The sequence below is a fragment of the Petaurus breviceps genome, unplaced genomic scaffold (genome assembly GCF_028583685.1).
Source record: "Petaurus breviceps papuanus isolate PSGF00001 unplaced genomic scaffold, PetGlider_PUasm1.0 176, whole genome shotgun sequence".
Lineage (NCBI taxonomy): Eukaryota > Metazoa > Chordata > Mammalia > Diprotodontia > Petauridae > Petaurus > Petaurus breviceps.
Genome location: NW_027185771.1, coordinates 7,927,356 through 7,952,770, shown reverse-complemented (window position 1 = coordinate 7,952,770; position 25,415 = coordinate 7,927,356). Strand labels below are relative to the sequence as shown.

At 39.0% G+C, this 25,415-nt stretch overlaps 1 protein-coding gene across 11 annotated transcripts in view; it reads left to right on the top strand.

The window, feature by feature from the left end:
* The window catches only part of BANP (BTG3 associated nuclear protein), a 271,124-nt gene that overhangs the window by 114,401 nt on the left and 131,308 nt on the right, over window positions 1-25,415 (top strand). For all 11 annotated transcript variants that reach the window (XM_069085590.1, XM_069085586.1, XM_069085583.1 and 8 more), the window contains one exon: window positions 13,812-13,979. In XM_069085590.1, coding sequence (XP_068941691.1) covers window positions 13,812-13,979 — 168 coding nt within the window. The remainder of the gene's footprint in view (window positions 1-13,811; window positions 13,980-25,415) is intronic.

Below are 25,415 nucleotides of genomic sequence, written 5' to 3'. Positions count from 1 at the left end.
TTTTTTGCTTTTTTACAAGTCTATAGTTTTACCTGGAATCAAAAGGTATATGGCAAGTTTAATAGCAAAATAAAGCAATATGATTTCAGTTCCAAATGAGTGGTTCACAGGATTTAGTTGTAAGGGTTCAGAGGAGGAAAATGTCAGGGAGGAGGAGAAAGGGCCGGAGTTGGCTTTTGAAGACCAAGGAAGATTTTTTGAATAGGCATTGAGGAAAATGGGTATAGGGAAAAGTATTCCAAGGAAAGATCCTACAGAACAAACAGCAGCAAACAGCACCGTGGAAGTAGGAAAATAAGAAGCATATGACTTGGGGAGTGACGTGGACATTTTTTGTTTGTTTGTTTTTTGTTTTTGTTTTTTGGTTTTTGGAGGGGCAATTGGGGTTAAGTGACTTGCCCCTTTGTGTGAGATAGCCTCTGGCATGGTTGAGACCAGATTTGAACTCAGATCCTCCTGACTCCAGGGTCAGTGCTCTATTCACTGTGCCACCTAGCCACCCCACATTCTTTTATTAAAATAAATATTCTCTCTAGATTTGGGGGGCACTACTCTCACCTGGCTTTCCTGCTAATTATCTGGTTGCCCCTTCTCTATTTCCTTTGCTGGATTTTCCTCCAGATTATGCCCTTTCCATAGGTGTCGTACACGTCCCCCTTCTCTTCTCCCGCCGTTCTGCTTCACTTGGAGATCTCATCAGCTCCCATGGATTTAATTTCTGTCTCTATTCTGACAATCCTCAAATCCGTCTTTCCTGCCTCCAATCTCCTGTCTTCAGCTGCCTTTCAGACATTCCAGACTGGATGTCCAGTAGACATCTTAAACTCAAAAGGCCCCCAAAGGAGACTCATTATCTTTCCCTCTAAACCCTCTGTGCTCCCCGCCTATTCCTGTAGGAGCTTCACCATCTCCTTAGTCCTTTAGGCTGACAGCCTAGGAGGCATCCTGGCCTCTTCTGTCTCTCTCATTCCTCATATCCAAGCTGTTACTAAGGCCTGTCAATCTTACCCTTCTCTCCTCTGACCCTGCCACCCCCATGGTCCAGGTCTTATCACCTCTCATGTAGACTTTTACAATAGCCTACTGGAGGGTCTGCCTTCCTCGAGTCTCACTCCAATCCATTCTCCATTCAGCCACTGGAGTGATTTTCTTAAAATTCATGTCCAACCGCATCACTCCCTTTATTTAATGAACTCTGGTGGCTCCCAGTTGCCTTTAGTATAAAATCTAATTTGTCTTTTATAGCTCTTCAAAACCTGATGCTCTTCTACCCATTCTTCCCCCAGTACTCACTAATCTGCTACACTCTTGCTGTAGTCTAACCAAACTGGCCTGTCTCCCATCCCCTTCCCCTGTGCTCGGAGCGCCCTCCCTCCTCGCCCTCATATCCTCCCTTCTGTCGGAATCAGATTCTGGTCCCTCCATCTACTCTTGCTTTTTCCCTGTAAGTTACATCGAACCTATATATGTGTATATTGTCCCCCCAGTTGGAATGTAAGTTCCTTGAGGTCAGGGACTGTTTGGCTATTGATTTATACCCTGATTGCCTAGTGTAGTGCCTGACCCAAAATCAATGCTTATTGACTAATGCCAGAGGCTATCTCACACAAAGATATAATGAAATATAAAAATTTATGTTTTTTTTTCTTTTTGGAGGGCAATTGGGGTTAAGTGACTTGCCCAAGGTCACATGGCTAGTTTTTGTGTTAAGTATCTGAGGTTGGATTTGAATCCAGATTCCCCTGACTTCAGGGCCACTCTATTCACTGTGCCACCTAGCCGCCCCTAATTTATGTATGATAGATGTAGTGATATAAGAACATATACAGGCATTGGCCCATATTATTAAGTGCTTCTTGTGTGCCAGGAACTGTGGGATATAAATACAAGCAGAAAGTTTTCTGTCCTCAAGGAGCATATATTCTAATGGGGAAGACAGCACAAGAAAGGGAGGTGAGAAAGGAGTGGAGAGGTTGTGGATGAACTGATATTGAAGTCTGTGCTTTGAGCTGTTCTAGATGAAAGCAGACACAGCCATTTGCATCCCAGATACTGATGTTCTCAGTTTTGCACTGAAGCCCATGGACCCAGAACAAAGTCCAGAAGATACTGTCTTTGGCCTCCTTAGCCATGTGCCCTAACAAGCTGAGTTAACTGGCCTTTGCATCTTCTCTGATTTGAAACTAGACAGACAGACTCCAAGCAAGGGGGAAGGAAGAAGTTAGTATTATTATAAGATAAAGGGATATTGCTCTCAATTCTTGGCTTCAAAGAAGTAAAAAAAAAAAAAAGAGAAGAGGGGATAAGGTGGCTTTCCTTTTACAATCTTGGAAAAGGTAGAGCTGAGTATTTATTTTTCTCTTGAATAAATGAATTACCACTGGAGAAAAGTGACTAACTTGGCTTCGAGGCTGGGAAAATATGGATATGGGTAATCGTCACATGGAATGTTTAGTTGAGTAGCACTGGCTTTTTGCTTCTACATTTTTTTGGGTATAAAATACTATAATTTATTCTAGGCAGTCTTCCTCTGTTTATTTTATTTACTTTCCTGGGCCAGTGACATATCAAGATGGTAATTTAAAAAAATAAATTATCAGCGTGGGTTTGATGTTTCCTTTCCCCCTTGAATTTCTGATCACAGTAGTAGTAAATTTGCATTTTATTCCTTTATGAAAGGTGAACTTGATACTTCTCCCTTCCTATCAACCCAAGGAGCTTTAAAGTTTGAATATCCTAGTGCTTTAGTGTAAACCTTTGCCTTTCATTGTCTGTCACAGGTTTTGTTCCAAGTGGTAAAATCTGAGATTCTGTAATCTGAATTTTGAGATGTCACCAGTTACTGGGCCGGGCCATGCTTATAGATAGTGCTTCAATGGCAAGGGATATGAAAGGCAGCCATTTCCAGCTCTCATCTAGAGATTTGCCAGAGGAGGTGGAGGGGAGAGGACGAACAGCTTGCAGGACACTAGAGGTGGAGGGGAGAGGACAAGCAGCTCATAGGACCCTGGAGGTGGAGGGGAGAGGACGAGCAGGGCTCCTGGAGCTAGAGAGGAGCAATTGTAAGGCTTAGCTGTCTATTATAGACTAACAGAAGGGAAACTGACCTGTAGAACTAAAGTGGGTTGAGGCTGTTGGCCATCATTGGTGTGTCCAGTGGATTTCAGCCTTCCCTTTTGTTCAGTCCAAAAACATGAGTTGTGCTCAGCACCAGATGTTAATACAGAACAAAAACACCATTGCATGACGGTGGCAGCTTTGATGCCTGACCAAGCTTTAGAGCTCCAGTGCTTCAAGAGTGGCTGCTTCAGCCGCCTTCCTGGCTTTTGGAGCAACTTGTTCTCACTGCCCATTCTGCTGGGGAAAAGTCTTCACATGCTTGTGTAGACACACTCCTGACTTATCAGTAGGTTTGAGGCCTGTCAGTTCCCCTCAACCTGGTCTAGGTCATTTGCCAAGATGGCTTTACTGGGGTGTAGCTGTTGCATATGCTGCAGCTTCTTGGAGTCACAGGGGACAGTTGGGTATTGAGAGTTAGATACTAATGGTACATGACCAGCAGCCTCGCACCAGAGGTGCTAGTCCTTCCTGAACACCCCACACAAATTAGGTAAACTGCTGGAGCATACTAATTACCTTGTATTACAAGGAGAAATTTGTAGTTTTATTCTATTTTTCTTAGCTTTTGGTTAAGCCAGATTAGTTTAGAAAAAAGCAAAATTATTTTCTTCTATTTGTGTACAAAACCTAATATGAGACACACAAATCATATGCATTTTGTTTTAGTATTCATTCATTCAACAGAACTTTAATGATAATGTAAGTTATTGTTCTCAGTACTGAGGGAGATAGAAAGATAATGAAGACATACCTGAAAGGCTATTAGAGTATAAGTTCAGGAGGTGTACAAAACAAAGCCCATGAAGAGTTCAGAGGAGAGATGATCTCTTATATATGGGAAAAATCAGGAACAGCTTCCTTTTGGTTGTGGAATTTGAACTAGACTTGAAGGATAAGTAATAAGTAGTCCAGATGGCAGGGTTAGGGAGAGGCTTTCTAGGCACGGGGGCGTCATGAACAGACATTCATACTGAAAGACAAGTAGCCTGGGTTGACTTATTTATAGGGTTCCTGAAAGGAAAGAAGATGTGGGAAACCCAGATGGTAGTTTGGACCAAGGTTATGGAGGGTCTTTGGACGTTTTTGCTGGTTACAGGGAAGTTACTGATAATATCTAGTCAAGGTAATAATGTGACCAGAACTGTGCACATTGGGAAAATTGGGTCAGTGAGACCAAGAGTCACTATACAGGCAAGAAAAAAAGCCCATGATTTTGTATAGTCTGACAGACTGTATGCCAATAGATGCCTTGTTCCCTCAGCTGGTAAGGAAAGGGGATTTTTCTTTCTTCTCTCATACTAGTCCCTGAAGCTCTTCCTCAGTTCTTTCTTACCCCCCTCCTGTTTGTCATTCAGTGCACATGAACTCATAATGGAGCATTGTCAATCTTTCTTCCCTAAGACATTGTTGTCTTTTTTTTTTTTAATATAAAATTAGTGATTCCTTTCTAAAGTGGGACTGTTCACTTAGTGTCAGTCAATACCAATCCAACAAATTTTTCTGAAGGGTCTGGTTAAGTTCTGCCAGACAGTCAGTGAGAGAGACAGAAGAAAGAGGAGGACAAGAGGTATTATCTGTTTGAAATACTGTTGGATGGAGAAGGTTGGTTGAACCCCAATTCAAACAGTTCTGGAAATAAGGGATGTGGGAATGGGTGGAGTGGATGGATAAAGGGGGAGTTAGGAAGGTAGGTGCCTGAGCAAACATCCTGAGGGAAGGGAATGGAAGGGTGACAGTATGGAGCTTGGAGCAAAATAACCCAAGTCAGCCACAGTTCTAAAATGCAAAGTTGGGGGAATATTGGGACGTGCTCACCTTTCTCCACAACTAACTTTTTGATGTTGAACAAAGATCTTTGTTAACTTAATCTCTCTTGGATTATTACTCAGATGTAAAATGGGAATCACTGTATATCTCTTGCTTTTCAGGGATTTTGAAACAAATGGAATATTAGATGAGGAAGCTCTTTGAGTGGTAGAAAAGCAATAGACAAGTACAGGACGTTCTCAGTATCTCATTAGAGAGGAATACTAATTTGTTTAAAAAGCCTGTATTTTGCTGACTTGCCAAAGTTCCTATGGAAAACTTATTATAAAAATCAAGGAAAAATTGTGATTTTGCTCAGTTCAAATATAGTTCCAGAAAGACCATTTCTTTTCTTTAATGCCCACACTGGGGACAATCCAAACTTTGAGGTATGGCTTTTGCTGTCAAGAGTTAAGTGTGCAGTCAGAACAGAGGTTTGATGGTAGTACGGCTGTTGGTAAAATGTAAATACATTTGTGCACTAGCTGGGTTTCTGTCGCACCCGTCATTTCTAAACCCACAAGCTCCTTCAGAAGGGTAGAAATTTTCGTTGTTGATTCATAAGCTAGTTTTTCTTGGCAGCCTTTGTGATGGTATTTGCCATCCAGATGGAATTCTGTGTTGCTGTTGAAAAGGCTTATATAACATGATGTCTTAGAAATTTTTGTCATTTATAAATATAAATACAATTTTTTTCCTTTAAAGAGATAATACCACTTTTTCATTTGTTAGAATCTAGGTTCTGAGCAACCAGATTAACACATACAAATTGAAATTAAAATTTTTATTTTCACTGGAATGCATAAAATTCATCTTTTTCATTAAAAGGTTGCAAAAACACTTGGCAGATTCCATTAAACTCCTTTCTTATTTTTTTTTTTTTTTGGTTGACAAATTGATGATGAGTTTTAAAAAAATCATTTTAGTCGGCTTCCTTTTCTTTTCCTGAATGATTAAATATTAGGGAGCATGCTTTTTATATTTGTCCTTTGCCTTTCTATGGAGCTGGAATGGGGTGTGTGTGTGTGTGTGTGTCTTATTACATATATAAGAAAAATCAATGCAAATAGAAAAGAATGAAGTTTTTAGTATTTTTTGCCTGTTTCACCCATTTTGTTTTTCATTCATTTCCATTCAACAAGGATTTCAGTGTTAGTGTTCAGTTATGGTGACTCTGCTGTCATTCATGGAAAAAAAATTGTAGAAATTTTGACAACAGCTCTTTTCCATTTATGATGTTGTTCTTCTAGTCCTTCTTAGGATCATTTGTATTAATTGGACCTTTTGCCAAGCATTCTATGAACCTAGTTTTCCTTAGAGTACATCTCACTCTTGTTATGAGAATCTATCTTCCTCCTTAAGATTTTACAGATGAATTCTAAGATGGTATTGTCCTTGGCTGACATTTCTGTCTATCTGGTAAGGATGATAGATCATAGATTTAAGCTCTAAAGAGTCTTAGAGCTTATCCAGTCCAGCCCCTTCCTTTTGCTTATAAGTTTATTGAGGCTTCAGGAGGTCGTGTAATTTATCCATAATCACCCAAGTAATTACTGGCAAATCCAACTTTCTTTTGCATCAATATCTAGTTTATAGAGGGCAGGTTGGCAGTTTTCACATTTGTTTGCCTAATTTGGTGTTGATTTTTATCTTTGTCCTTACAAATCATGGTCTACCTATACACTGACAGCTGATTTAGAAATATGTCCCCTGTCAATAGCCAGTCCTTACCTTTTTGTTAAGATCAACGTCCCATGCTTCTCTAAATTCTTTGTATTCATTCCTTTTTTAATGGCACGGTCATATCCCCTTATGTTCATGTACCATGATTTGGCCAGCCATTCTCCAGTTAATGGGCAGCCACATTGCCAGTTTTTTTTTCTACTACAAAAAAGTACTGTTATCAATATTTTGTTTTACATGGGACTTTTCTTCCTATTGTGAACTGCTTTGGGGTATATAGTAGTGTAGTATCTTGGGGTCAAAGGGGGCAGTTTCTTCCTGAGAAACTATGCATGGTTTAGGTCAGAGCACTGAACTTGGGATCAGAAGGCCTGCCTTTTCCATTTCCTATATGTGTGACCTTGGACAAGTAATCTTGATTTTCTGGGTCTTGTCTTCTCTGTATATAGCAAGTCAGTCCAGATGATTCTAAATTTCCTTCCAACTGGAAGAATCTACCTCCCTGGGTTGTTGTTAGGATCAGCTGCAATAACATATGTAAAATGCTTTTTTACATTTTATGGTGTGCTATTTGTGAACCATTCAATATTATATGAATACTAGCTGTTATTTGCCATTCCTCTGTGTGTGTGTGTGTGTGTTTTTTTTTTTTTTTTTTAAGTAAGGTATACTCACCTAGAGTTTCTGTTCATGGGTTTTGTTCCATCAAGTTTTAATGATGCCTGTGGAGGTAAATTTGCCTACATGTTAAGATTTTTAATTTGGACATTTCTTTATAAGCATTTGAGGCCATGGGGCTTCTCTCTTGGATCTTGTTTCCTTTGAAAGTCAGGGTGTTTGAATTACTCTTCTTCCTTCTTTGTAGCTTCCTCTGAGATAACTAACTTGAAAATATTCAGTTTCTCCCTCTCTCATCCTTCTTAGTTTAGTGTTCTATTCTATGGATTAGATTTGTCAATACATTTCAGTAATACTCCTTTTGTTAGGTTATTTTTCATAACTTGCCCAACATCTTTCCTTTAAAAGATTTATTAATTGTATCTTGCTCGTAGATTTTGTTTGATATATATTCTTTCTTTCCTTAGCAAGAATTTCTTAGCCAGATTACTGATTACTTTAGATTTAACTTCAGCCTCAGGGAACAAAGCAGGAGTCACTTCATTAAAGATTTCCATTTATTTTAAAGGATTTTCAAGTGCCCTTTGTAGCTTCTCTTAAATCAGTATTGTGTCCCATGCTGTAAATTTTCCCCTCTTCCCACCCTTTTTTTTGCCTAGATATGACCCTGAAGTTTTTTTTTTAAATTCTGAGTCAAAAGGCTTGAATGTGTGCTATTAGAACTGTCTTCACCAAGTAATATTCTAAAACAAAGGGGACTCTTGATCTTAATTCTAGTGCTTAAAAAAAAATCCAAACATTTCCTTTGTTTTGATTATTATAAGTATTTTGTCCCTGCTAGGAAGATACTGTGAAAATACATTTTAACTTTCAGTAGATAGTCCAGCTTCATTGCCTTTAGTAATCAAAACATTAAGTTTTCCAGCTTAAACTTATTACTAAATAGCTGAACTTCGACCATATTTTTCTATGTTAATCAGTGAAATTTCATGGGTTCTCTAGATAAGGTCACAGTGTTCTGAGACACATATTTCTTGTGATTTGAACTTTAAAGTCAATAAGAAGGTTGAGAATGTTTTCTTGAGAGTGCTTATTCCCACATTCATAATTACTCCTTTAATAAGTATTAAGGGAATACTAGGTATTACATAGAATGTAGAATTGGACATAAGCCCACATTTAACTTATTACTGAAATTAGACAAAAACCAATTAAGTATTTATTAAATCTTCCTCTATTGAGGGCACTATGGGAGGTGCTTGTAGGAAATATTTTTTTAAAAATGAGGATCTTGGGAAGATGGCAGATTCAGTGGCAGCCTAGCATATGGCCCTCTCCCTACCACATAAATGCATATGAAAATGCCTGCAAATGGAGTAGTGATAAGAACAGGAAAATTGAAAGAATCCAACATTTTATCAGTTCTTCTAGGAAAAAAAAAATACTAAGTACCAACTCACCAGCCTGTTGTTCCTGGACCTCCCACAGTACTGAGACCCCCCCCCGATCTATAGTCTGAGACTTGGCTAGCTCCTGAACATTTTGTTGGCTGAAATTTTAGGAATCAACTTTAATTTCTTGGTAGTGTCCCAAGGAGGGGCCCTTTTGCCAGGGCAAGTCATAGCCTCTGAATCAAACCAGCCCTGAGACTCTAGAAGAAGATAAGGGGGGTTGTGGCAGAGTTTGAAGCCCTGGGGAGAAGAACATGGAGGAGTCAGGAGACCAGAAATACAGAGCTAGTTATAAATGTTTAGTACTATACAGGAGGAAGCAGATAGTCAGCAGATGGAGAAAAGCAATTGCAAAGAGTTTTCCCCAGCTGGGTCCAAGGGGATCCTTCCCTAATTTTTCATCACTAGTCCCTTGGTGTCCTTCTAGGAGTTGGAGAAGGCCAATGATTGGGGTGGGGGGTGGGGTGGGGGTGGTAAAGCCCAGCAGAAAAGAAATGGAAAGGGTGAAGAAAAGATCTAGTAACATGAGTTTCTGTGTCTCCCTGCAGCAGTGTCCCAACTGGACAGCCTTACTTATCCCCTGAGAGCTGTAGAAAACAGGAAGGCGGCAGGGGCTCAGATAAGGCCATAGTAAAGCTAAGCTACAGAAAGGAAGGATTGACCTACACATTTGCTACAAGAAAACCATAGAAGAATTAACAAAGTGGTTGATAAAGACAAATAAAAACTGTGGGGGGCAGAGGGGGAGAGACAAAGGACAAAGAAAAGGCAACTTAAAGAGCACTACAAAAGAAACTCCCATGATGACGATGATGACGATGGCATTACGATGGTTTCGAAGAGCGGAGAATTAAGTGAAAATTAAAGCATAAAAATATCCAGAAAATGGGCAGAAATGAGAACTGTTTAAGGAGATGGGCATTCTCTAAAGCAGTAAACTCCCTGAACAAAGGAACACCCAGGCAACATTTTGGAGCAATCCCACAGAACTTGGAGGAGGGGAGTGATATGAAACAAGGGAGTTGTAACAGTCTTCTGGGTTGGAGATGATATAGATACGTGGATGTTTAAGCACTCCAGGAGGAGAAGGCCTCTTTGTGATGGAAGTATGTGTGTGTATGGGGGGAGGGCAGCTTAGTGAAAGTTGAATAGGGAGTCCTAGGTTCAAAGGGAAAATGGTATGGCATCAAAATGGAAAATTTAAGAGGGGAAAGGTAATAGGGGACCCCTCTCCCCAAGACTAGGGTTACAGGGTATCATGCTGCCTCAGTGGAGAATTTACAGCTTTTAGAATAGACTGTTGAGAATCCTAGAAGGGGAATGGTGTAAGAATGGGAGGTAGGGGGAAAGAAGTAAAATCAACTTTTCTTAATGTCTTTGAAAGAAAGAGAATGAATGAGGATGGAAGTAGGAGTTATTTGGGCATACTCTATTCCAACAATAAATATTGATAATATTAAGAAAGACAAAGTATAAAACTATATTATACTTAAAGTAACCAGAGAAAATGAAAAAAAAAAACCCCACACCAAAACAAAGTGTAAATGCATCAAGTGAAATAGGTTGAAGTTCTTAAAAGAAAAACTTGGTGAATTTTGAAAAGATATTAATAATAGCATAATAATAGTAAGAGACTGATGATCTCTCACATGTGAGGAGATTCAACAGGAAGAGTAGTGAGAAGGAAAATATAGAGACTTGTTTAAAAAATAGAGATTGTTGGAAATAATACCTTTTACTGGTCTGTAGTATCTTTGAATGGGAACACCAAAGAATCAATGTTTCTCAGGATCCGATGGTACTATTTACAAAAGGTAACAGTTTGTTACTCCTCAAAGGTATCATAAGCAAGAAGGAAGACAGAAATTACAAGTATATCTGTTATACACTATATAGCAATAAAATAGTATTAAAGGAGATATAAAAATTGTACAGGCCTACTGGAGACTAGAATCATAAGATCATGGGATCATATATTGGGAGATAGAAGGGATTTTACAGGTCTTGTAGTTCAGCCCCCTGTTTTACTGATGAAACAAATGAGGCCTAAAGAAGTATCACTCTAGTAGTAAGTGTAGAGCTAAATAATGACATCCTGAATGGGTGGGTCAGTGAACAAATCATAGAAATGACAAATTGTAATAATTAATTATAGTGATAATAGTGGAACAGCACATCCAAACTTATGGGTTGCAGCTGTGAGTTGGTCCAGGCATTCTGGATTTCGGTATGTAGGAAAGTGACAATATTCCATATGACCCAGTGAACCTACCCGAAGGAAATCAAAGACAGAAAGAAGTATCATATCCAATATCTGCAAAAATATAATGACAATAAAAACAAGCCATATTGTACAGTTCTTTTAATTTTACAGAGTGCTTCCCATATGTTTCCTCATATTAATTTCACAACAACTGCTTGAATTTGGATGCTGTTATTTTTCCATTTAACAGATGAGGAGGCTAAGATGAAGAGAGGTTCCATGACTTGGCCAGGGCTTCATGGCTAGTAAATGCCTGAAGTTTGATTTAAACTCAGTTTTTCTTGACTCAGAGACCAGCACCCTATGCTAGCTGACTGTCAGCTATGAAAATATCCATAGTTACTTCCTTTGTGATGGAAAGGAAGTGGAAACAAAGCAGATACCCATCAATTGTGGAGTGGGTAAAAAAACCGGTTTATAAATGCAGTTGAGTACTATTATACAGTAGAAAGTGATAGATATGAAGTTTTTTTTAAATTAAAAAAATAGAGCAGGTTCTTTGCTCCCCATAAAAAAATGAAAACAAAAGTAAAATAGCAATACAGGGAAAATACAATTGCTAAATGAGTGATACAGACAGATGGATGTGAGATAATGTGAACAGGAGGTGTTGCTGCTGTTAAGCAGGTTATGATTGTTGTAGAAGATAAATTTAAGCCCTTTAGGAGACAAAGTTTTACTCCCTTAACTCTGGGGAAGCTAGGTGTTTGAGTGGATGGAACTCTAGGTCTGGAGTCGGGAAGATGTAAATTCAAATCTAGCATCAGACATTTATTTGCTATATGACCTTGGGCAAGTCCCTTGATAGTTGTTTGCCTCAGTTTCTCTATCTTTATAATGGAATTACTAATAGTTCTTACCTTACAGGGTTGTTGTAAGGACCAAATTAGATAATATCTATCAAAATGCCTAGCAAAGGTACCTGGCACGTCGTAGTCATGTTTTATAAATGTTAGCAACTGCTATTATCATTATTACAACTACAACTGTGATTATGATTACCACTAGCTAGGAGCCATTATTAATAAGTCTCGCCCTGAGGGCATTCCTTTATGAAATTTTTATTCATTTAGAAGGAATAGGTGAAAACCCAAGTTGATATGTGTTGACAGTCACCCTGGTAGCAAAGTCATCTTTTCATGTTGGGGGATGATTGTTGTTTTTAATTATTGAATTCACGTGGAAGAGGAATAAGACTTGTTCTGCTTGACCCAGGGACCAGATTTAGGAGCAGTGAATTAACTTTTCAGCTTCATATGATGAGAAACTAGCACTTAGATTTCTCCCTGATTGGGGGAGGTTGCCTTCGGCAAGAGTCTACGCCCTATCACTGGGGGTGGGGGTGGGGAATGGGTCTTCAAATTGAATCTAGGTGACCATTTCTTAGAGGAATCATAGAAGAGATTACTGTTCAGATATGGATTAGGCTACATGGCCTTTGAATTCTTTTTCAGTTCTAATAAAGGATGCAATATGATAATGAGAATGATATTTGGTAGGTATTAAGAAGTTCTTTTAATGGAGAATATTTAACATCAAATTCAGGAGGTTATATCTGATTTAAAAAACATCAGAGAGCCACAGAGGCTTCTTGACTAGTGGAATGACTTGAAGGAAAAAATGATTTTGGAGAAGTATTCTGGTACTAGTGTATAGAATAAACTGGAGCAGGGCTCAGTCTTTCTATTGGCTGTGGAAAATGTAGGATTCAATTAGATATAAGAACAAAATAGCAATTCTGATTGACTTAAATATTGTGAGGGACACAGAAGGGATGAAAGTTGAAAACTTCAGGACTTTGAACCCTGAGAGGATGGTGATGCTATTGATGTGGTGGGGGAAATTTTTTTGATTGTTTTTTGTTTGTTTGTTGCTTTTTACAGGTTGTCACCATCTTAGAATTTATGAATCTAAATAGTCAGAACTTTATTTCAGTGGCATTTCTTTTTTTTGGGGGGGGGAGTCCTTCATTTTTTCCAAATACTGCCCTGTCTAGGTTTTGCTTCTCAGGATATGGTCATCAGGCAGATTATTGCTAGCTTTCTTCACATCTACGACTTTACATTGTGTGCCAGCTCAAGGGATAGCTGACCTGAAATCCCCAAAAGCCAGAAACTTCTGATATCTTAGTTCCTTTTTTTGGTCACTGTCCACTCAGCATCTTAGGATTCTAAGTGATATAAGGTGGAAGGAGCCCAGACACTGGGATCAGAAGACTCTGTTTTGAATCTCATTTCTTAACACCTATATCATCAATTTCGATGAATCATTTGACCTCCGTAGGATCCCTAAGTTTCCTCAACTCTAAAATAGGGGAGTTGGACTAGATGGCCTCTGAAGGTCTTTCTGGTTTGAAATCTGTAAGCTTATAGTTTTAGAGTCATGTTAGATTCTTTATGGGAAGGAATGTGTAATTCTCTTAGTCCTTTTTATTTTATAGATCAAGAAACTAAGTTCTGAATTATAAAGTGGCTCTTGTTCCAAGTCTCATGGGAAACAGGCTGTTATTTGAATTTACAATTTCTGATTCTGTGATACAACTTCTTTAATTGGGGTCAGCACAGGTGGGGATAGCTTAAGTTGATCTAAAATGAAATACATATTTAGAAATTAAAAATTTTGATTTTGTAAATATTTGATCTTATTTTCAGGGATGACCTGTTGACTGTGTTTGTTATTAAGGATTCTTTTATAAAATGATTTTTGCAGATCATGAGCTTAGTAGTCAGAGAAGTGTGTTCTGACTTCTTTCATTACATTAGCAGGGCTCTTTGGGGTAGATGTTATGGACGCCATTTTTGCACTTCTTATAAGTGTGCCCGTAAAGCACATTCATCTCACTCAGGGCTTTTTTGGACTGTATTTTTCAGGTCACCTTTTTTATAAATTTGGAATCACAGAATCTGACTGGTATCGAATCAAGCAGAGTATTGACTCCAAGTGTAGGACAGCCTGGCGGCGAAAACAGAGAGGGCAGAGTCTTGCAGTCAAAAGCTTCTCCAGGCGGACACCTTCTTCATCATCTTATAGTGGCTCAGGTAACTGTTGTCAGAAATTGAATCTTTTGTTAAGCTTTTTTAAGTTTATGATTTTATTATGCTTTTAAGTTAATTTGAGATTGATTCTACCTATTTAGCCAACCTCATGGTAACAATTCATATCTATATGTGATGCTTTATAGTTTGTAGATCATTTGACTTTGTTAGTAGGTTAAGTTTTATTACCCTTTTTCCCTAGTTGATGAAACTGAGGCTGAGAGATTAAGTAACTTTGACTATTCTCACACAACTAGCCAGTGGTAAAGGCAAGAATTCTCTCTTTACATATTAGATTCTTCCCCCATTTTATTTTTTTAAAAAAATTTTTTCAAACCATCAATGAAATGTTAACATCTATTTCAGCAAAATGTCCAAAGTCAAAAATTCTAATTTATTAGATAGTCATATAGGTTCATACTTTAAATCATTAAAAACTTAAACTAAACCATTAACAAAAAAATTAAATATAATATAAGAGGCAAAATTTTACCAGTACCTCCTTAATAAGGTAGAAACAAATGAACAAACAAGCAAATAAAAGGATTTTCTTCAATGTCCCCTTTCTAAGACTGTCCAAAGTTCTACTACTTTTGACTCAGGTTGCCTTCTTCCCTCCTTTTCTTTCCTTTCTTTTTCTTTCACTGTTTACTTGTAGTCCTGGCTCTGCTGATTCTGCTACGTAGTTCTTTGTGTAGATCTCTCTATTTCCTTGTTTGCTTTGTACTTACTATTCCTTTGTGCTTCCTACTGACCATGGGATCTTTCCATCTGACTTGGCACTAAAACCTCTTATGTGTGTTATTCTCTCCCCCATTAGAATGTGAGTTCTTTCACAGCAGTCACTGCATTGTCTTTCTCTTTGTGTCCCCAGCTTTTAGCTCAGTGTTTTGTATGTAAGAACTTAATAAGCTCTTTCTTTGTTTCTTGCTTTCTCTCACTTTTCTTCCCTTCCTTCCTTCCTGATTCAGTAAGCGCTTTCCTCTCCCTCTCCTTTTGTTTTTCCTCCTCTCCCTCCCTCTCTTTTTTCCCTCTCTCCTTCCCTGGGTCACTGAACAGTTCTGTGCATTGCTAAGGGTCACACCAGCTAGTGTGTCCAGCCAACATTCTAGGGAACTGCTTTATGTGTTCTTGAGTCAGAAGAATGCCAGTTAAGCATGTAAGCTGTCTCTATGCTTTGCTTCACTTTTACCTATCTTTTTGGATAATTTTTTAATACCACCTTTTATACTCTTTCTGAGTGATTCTTTGTCATGTGTTATAGCCCATTCAGATCCACAATGTGACTCTCCATTTTTCTTTGTATGATGCTTATCTTCCATTCTTTGAAAATTGTAGTGTTCCATGCCTCATCACTGTGTAACATCGCTGAAAATGCCTTAACATACCTTGATTATTCAGCTATTCTGTAGTTCTTGTATATGTAGGTGGTTTCTAGGGTTTTTCCCCCTTTTTAAAATTACAGTTATAGCAACTGTGGATGTAATTGCCTAAAACCACAGTTATTCACTATTTGAGGAGATCTATTTGTAGAGAGAAGCCGTTTTTTAAAATGACTTTTTGGGCTAGAGTCTTAGCAGTGGACTTAATGAGTCAGAAGGTATGATCTGATTCTGCCTAATGGCTTATTGCTCTCCAAAATGTTTACATCAATTTGTACTCTTGCAAACAATACATTGGAGGGCATCTTTCCCACCAGAAGGATCCTTGCAATACAGAGCTCTACCGTTTTTTAAATTATTGAAGTAATTTTAGTGGGTGAGAATGGCCTTTTATGGCTCTCTTTCTTTGCTTTTGTCTGGAGAGGGAGGCAGTGTAGGACACCGGAAAGAATACTGCATTTGGAGCCAAGCAGACTCCCGTTCAGATCCTTACTCCTTCCAGAGACCCTCGGGCAAGTTACTTAACTTTCTAACCCTCAGTTTCTTTGTCTATCAATGAAGGGGATAAAATAGATAAACTCTGAGACCTCATCCATCTCTAAACCCATGGCCCTATGACAATTAAGGAATTTGAAAATGTTTTGACATGGTTACAAGCAGGTTAATGGTGACCGTTCATTGCTTTGTTGAGTTAGAGTTAGGTGTGAATTCCAAGTGGGACGTGTACTGCACGGCTCTAAGAAAATTCCTAAAATTGTCATTTTTAGCAAATAGAATTTGATTTCAAGTAAATAAATGTGTAGCTTGATATATTTGGAAATAAGGGAAATAACAGCCTTCTTCTCTTGCGTAGCTCTTGGAGCATTGTGTGTTTAGAGTTCAGACTAAATTTTCCCCAGGAGACTGGAACATTTCTAGGTGTTGGTCTCTTAACCTGGCATATCTTTGTTATAGCCATATAGAAAAGTAGTGCTAAATATTTACTAAAGGGCTCCTCACCTCTCCCTACTTTAAGTCATGTGGGAGGATGTGTTGTATCGGAGTAGGATTTAATTTTTACTTTAAAAATGAATGTGTCAAACATCGTATTCCCTTCAGTCTGCACACCTGCTGGTTATGCAGCTGATCATCCAGTGCAGCTGGAAATTGGGATTTCCCAGTAGACTTTTGATAATTTCTTTATACCTATCCGTTTAAGATCTTCCTTTTATTTCAGGCATATATATCAAGTACTCACATTGCTCATTCTACCAAGTTGACTCAGTGTTGAAATGGACAGAAGAGACTAAACAATGAAATTCTGTCAGATTAGGAATAATGGAGTATGAGTAGAGAACAATGTAACAAATAACATCCAGGCTAAGAACTCCTATAACCCCTTCTCTTTGTTCCCCTTTCCCCCCAATAGTGAAAGCATTTTGATAGGTAGTATTTCTTGTTATGGTCTTTAAAAAAAAACAACAAACCACAAATCCTTTGCATTTTCATCTGTGGTGGTATGCAAGGGAAGCTATAAAGACAAACTGAATTTAGGTAATGGAAGCAAGGGGATATAGAGTCCCAGGCATGGAAGCAAAAAGATCTAAATTCAAATCCTAATTAGGCATTCATTAGCTGTTGTCCCTGGGCAAGTCACCTAATCTTGGTCAGCCTCAGTTTGTCTGTAAAATGGGGATCATGGTAGGCCCTACTTTATAGGGTTGTTGAGCCTCAGACGTAGTATATGGGAAGTTCTTTGCAAAATTTAAAGCATTATAAAAAGGTTATGGTTATTGATGGAGAAATTTGATGGAGCAGATAGTATTTTCCTCCAAGACTGAATCAGAACCATAAAGAAACAACCAAGGAGAAAGGAGAAAGTTTGACAAGAGAGAGCCCTGAGGAAAATGGCAGCCAAATAGATGTTACTGGGTTTTCATTCAAGCATGTTTCTGTTTAGTGGTGTGTGTGTATCCACACCCCAGACTCAAAGTGTTAGGGTAGATATTTAAAAATCAAGAATAATCATGGTAGGGCAGCTAGGTGGTGCAGTGAATAGAACACCAGCCCTGGAGTCAGGAGGACCTGAGTTCAAATCTGTCCTCAGACACTTAACACAAAAACCAGCCGTGTGACCTTGGGCAAGTCACTTAACCCCAATTTTCCTCCAACAAAAAGCAAAAAAAAAAAAAGAAAGACCAGTCTTTGATGGGCTCTCACCTACTCTTGCACTTGGATATGTAGCTCTTATCTCCCAACTGTCTCTGGTAAGTGGAATAATCACTGGACTTGGAGTACTTCACATAAAAACTAGCTGTGTGACTTTGGGCAAGTCACTTAACCCCAGTTGCCCTACCTTCCCCCCTTCAAAAAGCAAAATCTAAAAAAAAAAAGAAGAAGAAGAAGAATGATCATGGTGTGTGTAGCAATCAGAAAACCTCACAGAGTGGAACATTGATTGACTCCAAATTGCTCTGGTCTTTGGCTGACCTCCCAGGTATAAATGCTGATCAGATAAATCACTGTTGCAGGGGAATACCCTGGATAGAGGCACACTCCCTATTAGAAATAAATTTATTTTGTAATTAAAAAGGAGAGGGAAATACCTTTCTGGAAAATTTGACTTGCAAATCCTGAATTTGAGTTTGGGGTCAGTTGCTGAATCCTCTGGGTTTGAGTGTTGTTTGAGTCAGGTTCACTTTGTTGACATGGTCTTCAAAGTTCTTCATGTCAGACTTGCATTGTCCTTAATCCTGAGATTGCATCTTTGAGGAGGGGAGTGGGTACCCTGCAGGGTCCATTGAGCCCAAGACTCTCGGAAGCTACATTGATCAGCTCCTGCAGCCCACAACCAAAACAAGCCTGTTCTTCATGAGCATCTGTGAAGCTCTTGGCCGTGTCCATCCTAGGTTCAGTGAGCTAAATTCTGAGCCCATCAAGTTTGGTGAGTACCAGGGCTGCTTAGGACGTGCAGTAAGTGGAACAGCCGCTCTCCTTACATTTTTCTTACTGTTGTTCAGCTCCTGAGGCATATGGTTAGCAGGTTTTGTTTGTAGAATGCCTGGAGCTTTGTACAGGGAGTGGTGAGCCCTTCCTTGGGGCTTCTCCATCTGGTGAGCCTGTTCTCAGTGAAATGAGAATTCTGTTTAGACGTGATCATCAGCCAAGACAATGTGCTCACCATCTTTAGGGCAGGCTTTTAAAAGTTAATTACAGCCTAGTCATAAATTCATCTTTCATCTAGGGGATCTCAAACTACCTTAACATCTAATCTTAGAATCATGTTTTTTAAAAGTCATAGGGAAGGTAAAGGTAAATTTGATTTATATTAGGTCAGGTTAGGATTTCCTCACAGACTTAATACCAGAAAGGACCTGAGAGGCCATCCAGCCCACTCTCCTCATTTTGAAAGAGGCCCATGGGGGTGGAATAATTTGTGTAAAGTCACACATTCAGTAAGTGTCAATGGTGGGAAGTGAAGCCAGCTCCTCTGACTCTATGCACTGTCCCATATAGATAGGTATCCTATCTTCTGAATGATGTATAATTAAGTTGTAAGCTGCTTGAAGGTAGGAATGTGTGCATTCATCTAGTGTCCCTCACTGTGCCTCACAATAGACATTAATTGGTTGATTGAATTCTCTCTGACACAGAATACCTTTTCTTCAATTCTTAGCCCTCCTCTGTTGCTTATAATTTTAATTTAAAATGGCCATTCAAATAGACATGGCTAATATGAAGATAGACAGCCTCTGAAGTTTCTGGTCTGTCCTGCCTCTCCCTGTGACTGACCTTTACACAGGGGCACACCTTTGGTGATGCTGCTTCTTATCTATCTCTTATCTTTGGATTCAGGAGCAGACTCTTTCCCAGGAGCCCCATATACCTCCTTCTCCTTGTTCCATCCTCCCCTTCTTGCTTTGAATGTGGAAGAGCTCATAACCAGTTAGCAAGCAATAATCACTTGCCTTTCATGTGCTGGGTGCTGTGGTAGGCATGAGTCACAGACACAAATAATGCAGCAATCCCTACTTCTCAAGGAACTTGTGTTCATTCTGAAGTGGAGAAAAAGCAAGTACAGATGATATGTATATACCCTCTAAATACAAATGAATAGGAGGCATTTGTGGGGGAGGTCACTAACAGTTGGCGTCACAGAATGGCTTCTTGTAGATAGTACTGCTTGAACAGGGACTCTGGGGGACAAGGTGAGGAGGGAGTATGCCCCAGGCCTGGGGGCGAGCCAGGGGAGAGTCATGGAGATCAGAGATAGAGAGCTGCGTGAGTGATAGAGAAGGACAGAGAATGCACCTGCGAGGATAGTGAAATGTGGAAGCGAGGTTTGTTTTGGGGGCAAGGATGATGGGTTTTGTTTTGGTCTTGGTAAGGTTGAGATGTCTCCAGAACATTCAGTTGGAAATGTTAAGTAGATTGCTGGTGATATAGAACTGAAGGTGAGGAGATGGAATAGGGCTGGGCATATAGATCTGTGAGTTATCTGTATAAAAGTGATCATTAAACCTGTGGGAGGAGGTCATAAGGTCACCAGGGGTGCACCTCCAATCATAAGCCCTTTAACTTTGTACCTTACTGAGAGGATTAGATTTTATCTGTTCTTTGTTAATTAATTTATTTTTAATTTTCAACATTCATTTCCACAAAATTTTGAGTTATTTTCCCCATCTTTCCCCTACCTCCCACCCCAAAATAGCAAGCCTACTGAATATCCCTTCCCTCAGTCTGTTCTCTTATATCCTCCCCCATCACCCCTCCTAACTTTCTAGTAGGGCAAGATGGATTTCTATACCCCAATGCCTGTATATCTTATTTCCTATTTGAATGTTAAAAAAAACAAACAAAATAAAACAATATTTTTTCTTTTAAACATTTATTTTTAGAAATTTGAGTTCCAGATTTTTTCCCCTTCTTCCCTCCTCACCTGCCCCCACTGGGAAGATAATTCAATATAGGTTGTATGTATGTAGTTACCCAAATAATTTCCACAATTGTTATATTGTGAAAGACTAACTTTATTTCCCTCTATCCTGTCCTGCCCCCCACTTATTCTAATTTTCTCCTTTGACCCTATTCCTTTTTAAAAAATGTTTGCTTCTAACTGCCTTCTCCCCCAATCTGCCTTCCCTTCTATCATCCCCCCTCTTGCCCCCAACCCCCCCATTTTCCAATTGAGTGTGTATGTTATTCCCTTCTTAAGCCAAATTCACTGAGAGTAAGGTTGACCCATTCCCTTTCACCTTCCTGCTCTTCCCCTCCATTGTAACAGTTTTCTCTTGCCTCTTTTATATGAGATATTTTACCCTAATCTATCTCTCCCTTTCTTCTCCCAATAAATTCCTCTCTCACCTCTTAATTTTATTGTTTAGATATCACCCCTTAATATTCAACTCATCCTGTGCCGTCTGTCTATGTATACATGAACGTACATATGCCCACACTCACATATATGTTTATATACACATACACCCTCCTATACATACATATATGTATATATACATATATATTCCTTTCAACTATCCTCATACTGAGAAAAGTCTTATGAGTTACAATTATTGTTTTTCCAGGTAGGAATGTGAATAGTTTAACTGTAATAAGTTCCTTATGATTTCTTTTTCCTGTTTACCTTCTCATGCTTCTCTTGCTTTTTGTATTTGAAAATCAAATTTTCTGTACAGCTCTGGTTTTTTCATCAAGTATGCTTGAAAATCCTCTATTTCATTGAATGACTGTATTTTCTCCTGAAGCATTATACTCAGTTTTGCTGGGTAGGTGATTCCTGGTTTTAGTCCTAGCTCCTTTGACCTCTGGAATATCATATTCCAAGCCCTTCAATCCTTTAATGTAGAAGCTGCTAAGTCTTGTGTTATCCTGATTGTGTTTCCACAATATTCAAATTGTTTCTTCCTGACTGCTTGCAGTTATTTTCTCCTTGACCTGGGAACTCTGGAATTTGGCTATAATATTCCTAGGAGTTTTCTTTTTGGGATCTCTCTCAAGAGGCGATCAGTGAATTCTTTTTCATTTTCTATTTTGCCCTCTGGTTGTGTAATATCAGGGCAGATTTTCTTGATAATTTCTTGAAAGATGGTGTCTAGGTTCTTTTTTTGATCATGGATTTCAGGTAGTCCAGTAATTTTTAGATTATCTCTCCTGGATCTATTTTCCAAGTGAATGGTTTTTCCAATGAGATATTTCACATTGCCTTCTATTTTTTTATTTGTTTGGATCTGTTTTATAGTATCTTGATTTCTCATAAAGTCATTAGTTTCCAGTTGCTCCAATCTAATTTTGAAGGAGTTATTCTCTTCAGTGAGTTTTTGACATTCCTTTTCCGGCTGGCAAATTTGTCTTCTTAAGGCATTCTTCTCCCCATTGGCTTTTTGGGCCTCTTTTGCCATTTGGATTAGTCTATTTTCTTCAGTTGTATTTTTGGGTCTCCTTTAGCTGGCTGTTGACTTGCTTTTCATGATTTTCCTGTATCATTCTCTTTTCTCTTCCCAATTTTTCCTCCACTTCTCTTACTTGATTTTCAAAATCCTTCTTGAGCTCCTCCATGGCCTGTAACCAGTTCATATTTTTCTTGGAGGCTTTTGATGCAGGAGTGCTGTCTTCCTCCTGCTCCATACCTTGATTCTTTTTGTCCTGAAAAAAGGATTCTATCGTCTATTTATGCTTCCTGTGCTTGCTCATATTGCCAGCCAATCACTTGATCCTTGAGGTGTTTGCCATGGTAGAACTCTGCTTCCAGAATGAAGAGAACTTTGTCCCAAATCACTTGGGTCTTCACAGCTGCTGGAACCATTAGGAGGATGCCATCTCTACAGCCCCCACAAGCTCTAGCTCACTGGTCACATACTCCAGGATCTCCACCCAAGACTGTGATCCAGTAGGTTAAAGCAGAGTGATTACTCTCTGAATGGTCGCTTGGTCCCCCTACAATCTGCCAACCAGGGCTTCTGAGCCAGCCGTGGGGCCTTCCCCTTCTTCTTCCCCTAGAGGCAGCGGCTAGACCATGCTCTTTCATCCTTCCCTGTTCCAACAAAGTTCCACACCGACCTTTTACTTTGTCTTTGTTGTTTGTGAAGTCTGGAAGCTGCCACAGCTGCTGTTTAATCACTCTCCTGAACTCTGCTCTGGATGTTGCTGGTGGGGGCCGCCCTGGGGCTGGAACCTCGAGGCTCCTGTAGGACTGTGCTCAGCTCCCAGCGCACTGTGATAGTCCTTTCCTGTTGGCCTGCCGGCTGTCTTCAGCAGGAGCTTTGTTTCTCTCTGTCACTTTGTGGGTTTTGTGGTTTTAAAATTTGTTTAGAGTAGTTATTTTTACAGGTATTGGAGATGTTTTGAGCTGGAGCCCATGCCAAGTTTGTGCTTCTACTCCGCTATCTTGTCTCTACCCCTCTATCCGTTCTTTGTAGTGTAAACCATAGGATGACCCCAGCCTAATGGGATGGAATCTTCCCTGAAACAATGATCTCATAGGATTAGGAGCTGAACAGTTATCTAATTTAGTGCCTTCTTTTATAGATGAGGCAGCTGTGGGCACCAGGCAGGTTAAAATGACTCTCCTAATGTTCCAGAGACAGTAATAAATGGTAAAGCTAAGATATCTGTAGCAGCAAGCACCCCAGCATTCCCAGGGTGGCTGCCAACACAGGTTCTTAGATCTGCTTTTCTAAAGGAAAGCAACTCAAAATGGGTTAACAAGCTTACTTTAATCAATCAAACATATATCATTTACCTAGTTCAGGGGAAAAAGGTCAGCACCCTGAACTTCAGAGTATACAGACAGAAGTTACAAGATCGAGGAGACAGGCTTCCAGACTGTCCAACCATTACATCCATACCAAATCACAGTTGCCAGAGAGAGAAGCATCAACATCTGGATTTTTCAAAGCCGGGGGCCTCTCAACGGCTGCCCAGAGTCTCATCTGGTCAAATCACACAACACTTCTCAAAGTGAGCCCCCAAGCAAAGCCTCCCATCAGGACTTATATAGCCTTCTCCTGGCTCAGAGAATATAACAACCTTCTTGACCCACTGACCAATCACAAAGTATGTCCTCAGAAACAAGCCTCCCACCACAGGTTCCAGGTGCACTTAAACTAGGGGCAGGGAATATCTTAAAAATTTACATTTCCATTAAAATATCAACCCAAATTCTCTGATGACACGTACTGGGTTCTTTTACTAACTGTGCCTATTCCAATATGGGAATAAACTAGTCAGGTCCTTAACCTGGGGTAATTGTATTTCAATATAATTAATTTCCTTTACAATCCAGATTAACTTTACATATTTAAAAATATCCTGAGAAGGGATTGATAGGCATCACAAGACTGCCAATGAGGTCCATCACACAAAAACAGGTTAATAACTTCTGAGCTAAATTAAGAAAACAATAGTTATTCTGTCCTTTTATCATATATCCCAGTAGGGAAATCTATGCTTCATTATAGTTTTAAAATTAAATAATAATTATGAATAAAAAATATTGATCTAGGAAACATTCATAGAAAATGTTTTGGTCTTAAAGGTATGTACCATCATGGGGCATTTGACTGTGAGCTATTGAAATCAGACCTTTGAATATGACCTGAACGAAAAAGTAGCACGTTTAGCTGAGATAGGAGACTTTCAGTTGCATGTTAACATTATCACTGTATCTTAGGCAATGCCAAGAAATATGGTTTTACAATGGAAAAACAGTTTTCAAGCTGCATATTATTTTCAAAAATCTTAAATCAAAACAACATAAACTAGTTACTTTAAGTATAAACATGAGTTGTTTTTGTTGATTGCATTTTCATTTGAAGAATTTTAGCCTCTTAATGGTCTCATATTTTTATATAAATTTTGCAATATTTTTATCTTGTGCATCCTTCATATTAAAACACTCAAAATGAAGTACTTCCTCGTGGGCAGATATGACAAGGTCTGGATTCGGAAAGTGAACAGGAGTAGGGTATCTTAATAGTTCCATGAAATTAGGGTGATATTCAACCTTTAAAAATGTGGTAATTGAAGAGCTGTAGTCTCATAGCACTTCTAACTATTGAGTTTCCTAGCAGTTTACTTTCAAGTTAGATTAGTATTATTGATTGCTTTTTCCTGAAACCTCTTCCTTGTAACAGGATTAAATGACTTTCATCAATCAGGCCAGGCAAATTCCTGTGTTATCTAATCATTATGTATCTTTCCTTCTCTTATATTTTATTGTCAGTAAAAACAAGTTTATTAAGAGCTTACTGTATGCCGGGCACAGTGCTAAGTGCTGAGTTATGTAAAGAAAGACACATAGATCCTGTCATGCCATCAAGGCGCTCTTTCTCATGAGGGAGATAACATGCCAATAACTACAGACCTATAAGAAATATATAGTGCAAGTGTAAGTTAATTTCAGCGGGAAGAGTTGGTGGGACATGGGGGTGCAGTGGGGGTGGAGAACTCATAGAAAGCTTCCTGCAGAAAGTAGGATTTGAGCTACGTTTTTAAAAAAGGTAATGTATTTTTATTTTGAATGAACCAGCAACCAATACAACTAGCACTATTACTATATAGTACAGCAGAAAAAAGTTTTATGTAAAACTATAAATCTTTCTCATCCACATCTTGCCTTTTCTTTCCAAATGTATAGTAAATTGTCTGTAGCTTTCAAAACTGTCCTACTTGTCTGTAATTCTTTCTGTCCTTCTGTTCTCTGTAACTTGAGCTGTGTTTTGCAGGAAGTCAGAGATGAGAAGGGAAAACATTCCAGGCATGGGCGATAGCCAACTAAAATGCTTGGAGTTGGGAGAGAATGTATCCTCTAATAAGAACGGCAAGTAAGCTAGTGTAGCTGGATTGTGGAGGGGAGACAAGTGTAAGAAGAGTGGAGAGGTGAGAAGGGTTCAGGTTGTAAAAGGGCTTTAAAAGCCCAGGAGACGATTTTTGTACTTTATCCTTTAGCTATTAGGGAGCCCCTCAGTTTATTGAATGTGTGAGATCTAAGTGATATGCTCAGATCTAACCTGGGCTTTGGGAAAATCACTTTAGTAGCCAACTGGAGGATGAATCGGAAAGG